Raw genomic sequence first — 11,900 nt, forward strand, 5'->3', positions numbered from 1 at the left:
GTTAGGGCTGGGGCTGGAGTTAGGGCTGTGGCTGGAGTTAGGGCTGTGGCTGGAGTTAGGGCTGTGGCTGGAGTTAGGGCTGGGGTGGAGTTAGGGCTGGAGTGGAGATAGGGCTGGGGTGGAGTTAGGGCTGGGGTGGAGTTAGGGCTGGGGTGGAGTTAGGGCTGGGGTGGAGTTAGGGCTGGGTTTAGGGCTGGAGTGGAGTTAGGGGTGGGTTTAGGGCTGGGGTGGAGTTAGGGGTGGGTTTAGGGCTGGAGTGGAGTTAGGGCTGGGGTGGAGTTAGGGCTGGGTTTAGGGCTGGGGTGGAGTTAGGGCTGGGTTTAGTGCTGGGGTGGGTTTAGGGCTGGGGTGGAGTTAGGGCTGGGTTTAGGGCTGGAGTGGAGTTAGGGCTGGGGTGGAGTTAGGGCTGGGTTTAGGGCTGGAGTGGAGTTAGGGCTGGGTTTAGGGCTGGGGTGTAGTGGAGTTAGGGCTGGGTTTAGGGCTGGGGTGGAGTTAGGGCTGGGTTTAGGGCTGGAGTGGAGTTAGGGCTGGAGTGGAGTTAGGGCTGGGTTGGGTTTAGGGCTGGGTTTATGGCTGGAGTGGAGTCAGGGCTGGAGTGGAGTTAGGGCTGGGGTGGAGTTAGGGCTGGAGTGGAGTTAGGGCTGGGTTTAGGGCTGGAGTGGAGTCAGGGCTGGGGTGGAGTTAGGGCTGGGTTTAGGGCTGGAGTGGAGTTAGGGCTGGGTTTAGGGCTGGGGTGGAGTGGAGTTAGGGCTGGGTTTAGGGCTGGGTTTAGGGCTGGGGTGGAGTTATGGCTGGGTTTAGGGCTGGAGTGGAGTTAGGGCTGGAGTGGAGTTAGGGCTGTGGTGGGTTTAGGGCTGGAGTGGAGTCAGGGCTGGGGTGGAGTTAGGGCTGGGTTTAGGGCTGGGGTGGAGTTAGGGCTGGGTTTAGGGCTGGAGTGGAGTTAGGCCAGGAGTGGAGTTAGGACTGGGGTGGAGTTAGGGCTGGGGTGGGTTTAGGGCTGGGGTGGAGTTAGGGCTGGGTTTAGGGCTGGGGTGGAGTTAGGGCTGGGGTGGAGTTAGGGCTGGGTTTATTGCTGGGGTGGGTTTAGGGCTGGGGTGGAGTTAGGGCTGGGCTGGGTGTAGGGCTGGGGTGGAGTTAGGGCTGGAGTTAGGGCTGGAGTGGAGTTAGGGCTGGGGTGAAGTTAGGGCTGGAGTGGAGTTAGGGCTGGGGTGGAGTTAGGGCTGGGGTGGAGTTAGGGCTGGGTTTAGGGCTGGAGTGGAGTCAGGGCTGGGGTGGAGTTAGGGCTGGAGTGGAGTTAGGGCTGGGTTTAGGGCTGGAGTGGAGTTAGGGCTGGAGTGGAGTTAGGGCTGGGGTGGGTTTACGGCTGGAGTGGAGTCAGGGCTGGAGTGGAGTTAGGGCTGGGGTGGGTTTAGGGCTGGATTGGAGTCAGGGCTGGAGTGGAGTTAGGGCTGGGGTGGAGTTAGGGCTGGGGTGGAGTTAGGGCTGGGGTGGAGTTAGGGCTGGAGTGGAGTTAGGGCTGGGGTGGAGTTAGGGCTGGGTTTAGGGCTGGAGTGGAGTCAGGGCTGGGGTGGAGTTAGGGCTGGGTTTAGGGCTGGGGTGGAGTGGAGTTAGGGCTGGGTTTAGGGCTGGGGTGGAGTTAGGGCTGGGTTTAGGGCTGGAGTGGAGTTAGGGCTGGAGTGGAGTTAGGGCTGGGGTGGGTTTAGGGCTGGGGTGGAGTCAGGGCTGGGGTGGAGTTAGGGCTGGGGTGGAGTTAGGGCTGGGTTTAGGGCTGGAGTGGAGTTAGGGCTGGAGTGGAGTTAGGGCTGGGGTGGGTTCAGGGCTGGGGTGGAGTTAGGGCTGGGGTGGAGTCAGGGCTCGGGTGGAGTTAGGGCTGGGGTGGAGTTAGGGCTCGGGTGGAGTTAGGGCTGGGCTGGGTGTAGGGCTGGGGTGGAGTTAGGGCTGGAGTTAGGGCTGGAGTGGAGTTAGGGCTGGGGTGAAGTTAGGGCTGGAGTGGAGTTAGGGCTGGGGTGGAGTTAGGGCTGGGGTGGAGTTAGGGCTGGGTTTAGGGCTGGAGTGGAGTCAGGGCTGGGGTGGAGTTAGGGCTGGAGTGGAGTTAGGGCTGGAGTGGAGTTAGGGCTGGGGTGGGTTTAGGGCTGGAGTGGAGTCAGGGCTGGAGTGGAGTTAGGGCTGGGGTGGGTTTAGGGCTGGATTGGAGTCAGGGCTGGAGTGGAGTTAGGGCTGGGGTGGAGTTAGGGCTGGGGTGGAGTTAGGGCTGGGGTGGAGTTAGGGCTGGAGTGGAGTTAGGGCTGGGGTGGAGTTAGGGCTGGGTTTAGGGCTGGAGTGGAGTCAGGGCTGGGGTGGAGTTAGGGCTGGGTTTAGGGCTGGGGTGGAGTGGAGTTAGGGCTGGGTTTAGGGCTGGGGTGGAGTTAGGGCTGGGTTTAGGGCTGGAGTGGAGTTAGGGCTGGAGTGGAGTTAGGGCTGGGGTGGGTTTAGGGCTGGGGTGGAGTCAGGGCTGGGGTGGAGTTAGGGCTGGGGTGGAGTTAGGGCTGGGGTGGAGTTAGGGCTGGGTTTAGGGCTGGAGTGGAGTTAGGGCTGGAGTGGAGTTAGGGCTGGGGTGGGTTCAGGGCTGGGGTGGAGTTAGGGCTGGGGTGGAGTCAGGGCTCGGGTGGAGTTAGGGCTGGGGTGGAGTTAGGGCTGGTGGGGTTTATGGGTGGTCCTTCATAATGAGGTTTGTTGGAGAATCTTACATTTTTGTGCAAATCAAATTGTACGAATTCCTATGAAATCACTACCTCAAAAAATGCTTGGTTTTCCTGTGAGTTTGGGTTAAAAATACATATTGTCCCCCTATATTATAATAATAATAATATGTTTAAATTATATAGTGCCTTTCCCACGGCCAAGCTCAGGGACGCTTCACAGAAACAGTAATATAACCGTTTTAAACATTACACTGTAGACGATTCATTTAATCGTCTATATTGAATGAATTTAATTTATAAAATGTGACATTGCATTAATTTGCATTTATTTAAATTAATTTAAGTTGCTACAACCAGCATGTGTCCGTAGACGACATCTCATAGTCTGTTGGTTGTAAGGAACTCATTGAATCTGCTCTTATAACTGCACATACACAGATCATGTCCATGAACAGCTCTTAGATTACGACTGGGTCAGAGCATCTCCACAGGGTCATGGAGGACCAGTGGAGAACCGGCCACAGGGTCATGAAGGACCAGTGGAGAACCGGCCACAGGGTCATGGAGGACCAGTGGAGAACCGGCCACAGGGTCATGGAGGACCAGTGGAGAACCGGCCACAGGGTCATGAAGGACCATTGGAGAACCGGCCACAGGGTCATGAAGGACCAGTGGAGAACCGGCCACAGGGTCATGAAGGACCAGTGGAGAACCGGCCACAGGGTCATGAAGGACCAGTGGAGAACCGGTCACAGGGTCATGAAGGACCAGTGGAGAACCGGTCACAGGGTCACGAAGGACCAGTGGAGAACCGGCCACAGGGTCACGGAGGACCAGTGGAGAACCGGCCACAGGGTCACGGAGGACCAGTGGAGAACCGGCCACAGGGTCACGGAGGACCAGTGGAGAACCGGCCACAGGGTCACGGAGGACCAGTGGAGAACCGGCCACAGGGTCACGGAGGACCAGTGGAGAACCGGCCACAGGGTCACGGAGGACCAGTGGAGAACCGGCCAGAGGGTCATGAAGGACCAGTGGAGAACCGGCCACAGGGTCATGGAGGACCAGTGGAGAACCGGCCACAGGGTCACGGAGGACCAGTGGAGAACCGGCCACAGGGTCACGGAGGACCAGTGGAGAACCGGCCACAGGGTCACGGAGGACCAGTGGAGAACCGGCCACAGGGTCACGGAGGACCAGTGGAGAACCGGCCACAGGGTCACGGAGGACCAGTGGAGAACCGGCCACAGGGTCACGGAGGACCAGTGGAGAACCGGCCACAGGGTCACGGAGGACCAGTGAAGAACCGGCCACAGGGTCACGGAGGACCAGTGGAGAACCGGCCACAGGGTCACGGAGGACCAGTGGAGAACCGGCCACAGGGTCACGGAGGACCAGTGGAGAACCGGCCACAGGGTCACGGAGGACCAGTGGAGAACCGGCCACAGGGTCACGGAGGACCAGTGGAGAACCGGTCACAGGGTCACGAAGGACCAGTGGAGAACCGGCCACAGGGTCATGAAGGACCAGTGGAGAACCGGCCACAGGGTCATGGAGGACCAGTGGAGAACCGGCCACAGGGTCATGGAGGACCAGTGGAGAACCGGCCACAGGGTCATGGAGGACCAGTGGAGAACCGGCCACAGGGTCATTAAGGACCAGTGGAGAACTGGCCACAGGGTCACGACGGACCAGTGGAGAACTGGCCACAGGGTCACGACGGACCAGTGGAGAACCGGCCACAGGGTCATGAAGGACCAGTGGAGAACCGGCCACAGGGTCATGAAGGACCAGTGGAGAACTGGCCACAGGGTCACGACGGACCAGTGGAGAACCGGCCACAGGGTCATGAAGGACCAGTGGAGAACCGGCCACAGGGTCATGGAGGACCAGTGGAGAACCGGCCACAGGGTCATGGAGGACCAGTGGAGAACCGGCCACAGGGTCATGGAGGACCAGTGGAGAACCGGCCACAGGGTCATGGAGGACCAGTGGAGAACCGGCCACAGGGTCATGGAGGACCAGTGGAGAACCGGCCACAGGGTCACGGAGGACCAGTGGAGAACCGGCCACAGGGTCACGACGGACCAGTGGAGAACCGGCCACAGGGTCACGGAGGACCAGTGGAGAACCGGCCACAGGGTCACGACGGACCAGTGGAGAACCGGCCACAGGGTCACGACGGACCAGTGGAGAACCGGCCACAGGGTCACGGAGGACCAGTGGAGAACCGGCCACAGGGTCACGACGGACCAGTGGAGAACCGGCCACAGGGTCACGGAGGACCAGTGGAGAACCGGCCACAGGGTCACGGAGGACCAGTGGAGAACCGGCCACAGGGTCACGGAGGACCAGTGGAGAACCGGCCACAGGGTCACGGAGGACCAGTGGAGAACCGGCCACAGGGTCATGAAGGACCAGTGGAGAACTGGCCACAGGGTCACGACGGACCAGTGGAGAACTGGCCACAGGGTCACGACGGACCAGTGGAGAACCGGCCACAGGGTCATGAAGGACCAGTGGAGAACCGGCCACAGGGTCATGGAGGACCAGTGGAGAACCGGCCACAGGGTCATGGAGGACCAGTGGAGAACCGGCCACAGGGTCATGGAGGACCAGTGGAGAACCGGCCACAGGGTCATGGAGGACCAGTGGAGAACCGGCCACAGGGTCATGGAGGACCAGTGGAGAACCGGCCACAGGGTCATGGAGGACCAGTGGAGAACCGGCCACAGGGTCATGAAGAACTGGCCTCACTTTAGATGAGTTAACTGACAACTACTAAATATTTTATAACTACCTGAATTAATCATGAATTACAGTAGAAATACACATTAATAAAGCATTTATTAACACACTGAGCAACTATTACTATATGTCTAAATAATATGTACAAATGTACATTTAAATAGTGTATTAATCATCTACTTACACTTTCTAAATGATCTGATGAACCACTGACAACTCCTAAATAACTGCTTTGTAAATAATGTAATACTTAATTTAGAAATGATAAAGTGATCATTTATGATGTATGAAAATACAATTATTAAACACATTATAGTTATTTTTATAAATCAAGAATAAAGCATTTATAGCTGTATTTATAAACTGCCTATTAATGTATATTAATGCTTTATAAATGATGAATTAACTATTTACTAATGCTTCATAGGGTGTAGTTATTATAATGTTACCGACCAACACAATATTCAGGTCATAATGTTATGCCTGATCGGTGTGTGCAGTTTGTGTTTTGCTTGGTGACACGCAAAGATTGAAATTCAGAATTATTTTATATATTTCTCCTCTAAAAAAAGCAGAAGGGAAACATACTAACAAACAGGATATTTTGATATGAATTACTTACATGATCACATTTCCAAGCATGGGGTTAGGAAATCAGAGATTGCTTAAATAGGCAAATTAAACCCTTTCACTGGTAAAGAAGAAAAATCTCATTAAGCATTGAATACCATTGAATCGGTCTCTTTTAGAATGAATGTCCCTTATTTGCATTAGTTCAGTTTTAAGAATAAGGTTTAACCTGTTTCAGACATTTATGTAGTTGTGTGTAAGTTAACACACATCCCTCACGACTAATGGGTCTCTCACTGTCTTTATCGGTCACACACACACACACACACACACACACACACACACACACACACACACACACACACACACACACACACACACACACACACACACACACACCAGCATGCATGGGCTGAAACGGATGTCATTGTAGGTTAGTGAGGGTGTTGTTCAGAGTTTTACGAGTGACGTTCCTGCTGGACTTGTCCTGTTCACTTTCTCCTCTTGACAAGCGTGTGTTTCTCTGCAGCTGTCGAGGCTCTCGCTGCGCAGAGCTGATCAACAATCACACACATCATGGACTAATGGACACTGCTATTGCCTCGTAGTTGCTAACTCGCCTGCAAACGTTTCTTGCATTGTGTTAAACGACCTGATGAAGCCCTAAGAAGTTTCCTCTTCACTTCAAGCCAAGCTGACAAAAGGTAAATTTTCTGTCTCACTTTTCGTTTGCTCTATGAATAACTTTCTAGGAAACTGTGCACTCATAAAGAAAGTGTTGAATTTATGGCCTGGAGTTCCACGTTCACAACTGTTATAAACCTGGGACATGGACCGTTTACAAGCTACAGGTATTCTAGCGTCTGCTTTTATTTCTAATGTTTATGTAGACATTCAAAGTTTAACACATTTTTATAGACTAAAACCTGTTATATTTGAGCTGAATGTGTATTTAAATTGTGCTTGAAACATGTCATCTAGTGTGGTGCGTAATGCACAGATGCTGAACATCTGGAAATTGGAACTTACTCTTTGTTTAAGGATATGATAACTCCAGAGAATAGCTATTAACTTTGTAGATCACGCTTATCTAGTGTTGAACTTGTAGCCCTTTTGTATTAGCAGATCAAACTTTTTTGAGCAGATGACTCGAGAGGAATTATCCGATCAGATGATCTGCTATGATTCGTACTCTTGATATTAAGCAGCATAACTAGAACAGGGCCAGCTGTCACTGAGTTAGTGAGTTAGTGTCCCCACGAATGTTTATGGTGGATATTAGAGAGTCGCCGCTTTTCCGCGGTCAGGCCAGTGCGACGGCGGGCCGGACGGGGCCAACAGCCTCGAGGCCAAACTATTGTGTTTCCACTGTCGATATCCTCCATAGAACAACGGCACACAATCCCACCGTTTCTCCAGCACGGGGAAGATAACAGACTGGAAACTAACCAGATCAGGAGTGTCCATCAATCATGCTGAATCAAACTGTATTTATCCTCATTTCACATCAAAAGAGAACACACACTTACTCAGTCACACCTGCTTCCGTTTATTTGTGATCACAGCAATGCACAAAAAAACCCAAAGGCTTACACAGTTAGAAAAATACTATTAAATATATTTTACATCACATTTCTTTAGAAAGAATGAGCTTTTCAATTAATTTTCCAGAAAATGATGTGATCTGAGGAGGTTTGAGTGATCACTTTACAATTATTCCTTCAGTCGGAGAAACAGCGGGAGCTCACGGACAGAAATCAGGAGTTACATGAGTTAGCCGAAGTATACGTAGTTCATGACATACGCGGATGCAGAAGTCCGGTATCAACAAAAAAAACATAAACCATATATGATTAAAATCCACGATTATAATCATATATGCTTTGTCTATGTGGACCCACTTTATATTAGGTGGCCTTAACTACTATGCACTAACATTTTAATTAAAGGGTTAGTTCACCCAAAAATGTAAATTGTGTCATTAATGACTGAGCCTCATGTGGTTGGACACCCGTCAGACCTCCGTTCATCTTCAGACACAAATGAAGATATTTTAGTGTAAATCTGATGCTCTGAAAGGCCTCCATTGGCTCAACTTTACACTCTCAAGACCCTTAAAAGACACTTAAGACTAAAGTTACATCTCAAGTCCATCTCACTACAGCGGCTCTACAATAACTTTATGAAGACGAGAATAGTTTCTGTTCGCAAAAAACCCCTAAATAACGACTTATATAGTGATGACGATTTCAAAACACGGCACCATGAAGCTTCGAAGCGTTATGAATCAGTGAGTCGATTCAGTGGTTCAGAGCGTTATGAATCAGTGAGTCGATTCAGCGGTTCGGAGCGTTATGAATCAGTGAGTCGATTCAGCGGTTCAGAGCGTTATGAATCAGTGAGTCGATTCAGCGGTTCAGAGCGTTATGAATCAGTGAGTCGATTCAGCGGTTCAGAGTGTTATGTATCAGTGAGTCGATTCAGCGGTTCAGAGTGTTATGAATCAGTGAGTCGATTCAGCGGTTTGGAGCGTTATGAACCAGTGAGTCGATTCAGTGGTTCAGAGCGTTATGAATCAGTGAGTCGATTCAGCAGTTTGGAGCGTTATGAATCAGTGAGTCAATTCAGGGGTTCGGAGCGTTATGTATCAGTGAGTCGATTCAGCAGTTTGGATCGCCAAATTTCAGCAGTTTGGCGGTTTGACACGCGATCCGAATCATGATTCGACTCACTGATTCATAACGCTTCGAAGCTTCATGGTGCCGTGTTTTGAAATCGTCATCACTATATAAGTCGTTATTTAGGGTTTTTTTGCGCACAATTTACTTACATTAAAAAAAATACCTGCATGTAATTACATCTGTAATTCATTTCTGTAGTTACATTTGTAATTACACAGTTTTTACACCTTACACCAAACCCTACCCTTAAACTTACCCTTACCAACACATCTGTCCCTAACTTTACCTGTATCCCACCTCAATATCAATACAATTGTTTTGCAATTTGTTTTGCAATACAATTAGAACACAGTAAGTACATTGTACTTATTTTTTGATGTAAGTACATAGTAGTTAAGGCCAACTAATATAAAGTGGGGGCGTCTATGTTCTTAAGAAAGTGAGTTTTGAGCTGACAATAGTTTTAAATGTCTTTAATGTTGAGGGTTAGCATGAACTCCACCTCAGTCCATGACCACTCCTCTGGCCCCGATCCAGCCCTGGAGTGACGGTGGAAACACGGCTGATTACTTGCTATATCTTACAATGTACAGCTGTCAGTGTGAAAAACTTATCCCAAGATGTGTTTGGACACAGATTGTAGCGTATACCCCGTCTGAATGATGGCCAAACTTTACTGATGGTTTATCAAGTTTATGTCCTTTTTCACTCCAAAAAAATCATTGTAAGATCTGAACAAACAAAGCATAAGAAGTGCGCATTAACGTCTCATTCACAAACTCTCTCTCTCCGTTGCATTACCATTAACATACACAGCAAATTACACAAAAACACTCATAAAACAGTAAACACACATATACACAGAGCTTATGCCTTTTCGAGGGTGCAGTTAGTAACTGGTAAACTTGTGGTAAACAACTGCGATAAACTGCGTGCGAGCTCTTCCTTTCGTTACCCGGAGACTATAATAACCATCAAAATAGGAGATAATGTAGACCTTAAACATATCTAAAATTAAATTAATTTACATATAACCAGTTTAATATGGAGAGGCACTGAAATGTAGACCTTCGTGTTTTTGACCTACAGTGTTAACGTTACATGGCGTGAGAACAGTTAGTTATTACAGTTGTATGTTAGCAGGGACTTTAATCGTAACTTAAGGAGAGTTTGACAAACAGAAACTCCTCTCAGGACACCTGGAGTCAGTGTTACAGTACCTCAGGCACGACATTTGAGCATTTCTGTAGCATAAACACCATCAAACCGATGAGAGCTTCGGATTTTCCAATGCATCTCTATGGCGCTGAAACCTAAAGATGTCCGAGTTCCGGTCCCAGCGCAACTGATACTCAACTGCTATTGGCTCCTCTGCGTTCAATGGGAGGGGCTTACCAATAGGTCAATTAGTAAAATGGATTGTCTCATTGTTCAACAATATGTCCTGATTTGTTTATCAATGTTAAGTCAAGGATGTATTCCTCTCCTCTTCCGGCAGATTTCGCTCGTCTTATGATGGACGTTTGGCGTGTAAAGCTGTGGTAATGGCTTGGGCGATGCGGAACGCCTCTGGGCGCGATGTGGAGGCTCAGCTAATCTACGCTCTCACCCTGCCTGTCTCCTGCGCCATCATCCTGATCAACCTGCTCATCATCCTGGCCATCACCCTCAGCCGTCGGCTCCACAACTCGCAGAACTACTTCTTCCTCAGCCTGCTGGTGGCCGACCTGTGCACCGGCGTGGCTCTTCCCTTCATTCCCTGGATGAGCCTGAACCGCCCGCTCAGCTTCTCTTCCTGTCTGCTGGTGCACGTTTTCCCTAACTTTCTGTTCCTGGCTTTCCTCTTTAACCTCGTGCTGGTGCACTATGAGCGTTATCGGAGTATTGTAAGTCCTCTCCGGCGGAGGCAGCGCTGGCTGCACCGGCGATTCGCGCTCCCTCTGCTGGCCGTGTGGACGCTGCCGCTGCTTTTCGCCCTCTTGCCGGCCTTTGGCTGGAACAACAAGGCTATTCATGAGCGGAACGGATGTTGTCCAGAACCCAACAGCACAGCTCATTCTGACTGCATGGCGTTGCCTGGAGAGCGCTGCTGCACATACCGCAGTGTCTTTCCTAACGCTTTCATCTACTTGGAAGTGTATGGCCTACTGGCACCCGCCATCCTCTCCATCGCCGTGATGACGTTCCGGGTGCTGTGGATCACCCGAGAACAGCTGAGGGACATCCAGCGTCTGCAGCGCGCCGTGGCAAATAAGAAATACAGACGGAGAATGGAGATGCGCTACGCTTGTTGTGTGGCTGCGGTTTCCCTCGCCTTCTTGGCCTGCTGGGTGCCCTACATTGTTTACACCCATGTAGGCATGGAGTTTTTGCTTCGTCGGGCAGGAAAGAGCAATCGCACCGGCCACATTGTGCTGTCCTGTGTCGGGGTCGGGGGCATTGCTGTCGTGCCTCTGCTCCTGGGACTGGCCAACAGGGAATACACAGATCCCGTCAAAAAACTGCTCCGCAAACTGCGGCACCGCTGCGGAAACACAAGTGTGCAAATGGACACCAGCCTTCGAGTCGGTCACCGATGATATGATTGACTTCCGATTGAAGTTTATATTTATAATGTTCAGCTTGATTTCGGTTTCATTCTCAAACTAAAATGGTTTGGACAATATACACTCACCTAAAGGATTATTAGGAACACCTGTTCAATTTCTCATTAATGCAATTATCTAATCAACCAATCACATGGCAGTTGCTTCAATGCATTTAGGGGTGTGGACAATCTCCTGAACTCCACACTGAATGTTGGAATGGGAAAGAAAGGGGATTTAAGCAATTTTGAGAGTGGTATGGTTGTTGGTGCCAGACGGGCTGGTCTGAGTATTTCACAATCTGCTCAGTTACTGGGATTTTCACACACAACCATTTCTAGGGTTTACAAAGAATGGTGTGAAAAGGGAAAAACATCCAGTATGCGGCAGTCCTGTGGGCGAAAATGCCTTGTTGATGCTAGAGGTCAGAGGAGAATGGGCCGACTGATTCAAGCGGATAGAAGAGCAACTTTGACTGAAATAACCACTCGTTACAACCGAGGTTGAAGACTGGAAAAATGTTGCCTGGTCTGATGAGTCTGGATTTCTGTTGAGACATTCAGATGGTAGAGTCAGAATTTGGCGTAAACCGAATGAGAACATGGATCCATCATGCCTTGTTCCCACTGTGCAGG

At 50.4% G+C, this 11,900-nt stretch overlaps 1 protein-coding gene across 1 annotated transcript; it reads left to right on the forward strand.

Moving 5' to 3' along the window:
* Nucleotides 1–10,224: 10,224 nt before the first annotated feature.
* Nucleotides 10,225–11,259, forward strand: LOC307140505 (G-protein coupled bile acid receptor 1; the record flags this gene model as incomplete). Its single annotated transcript, XM_079840066.1, has 1 exon — nt 10,225–11,259. One exon carries the CDS (start codon nt 10,225–10,227, stop codon nt 11,257–11,259), a length of 1,035 nt encoding a protein of 344 aa, XP_079696192.1.
* Between the last annotated feature and the right edge of the window lie 641 nt (nt 11,260–11,900).

Source organism: Gobio gobio (genome assembly GCF_949357685.1).
Source record: "Gobio gobio genome assembly, chromosome: 17".
Lineage (NCBI taxonomy): Eukaryota > Metazoa > Chordata > Actinopteri > Cypriniformes > Gobionidae > Gobio > Gobio gobio.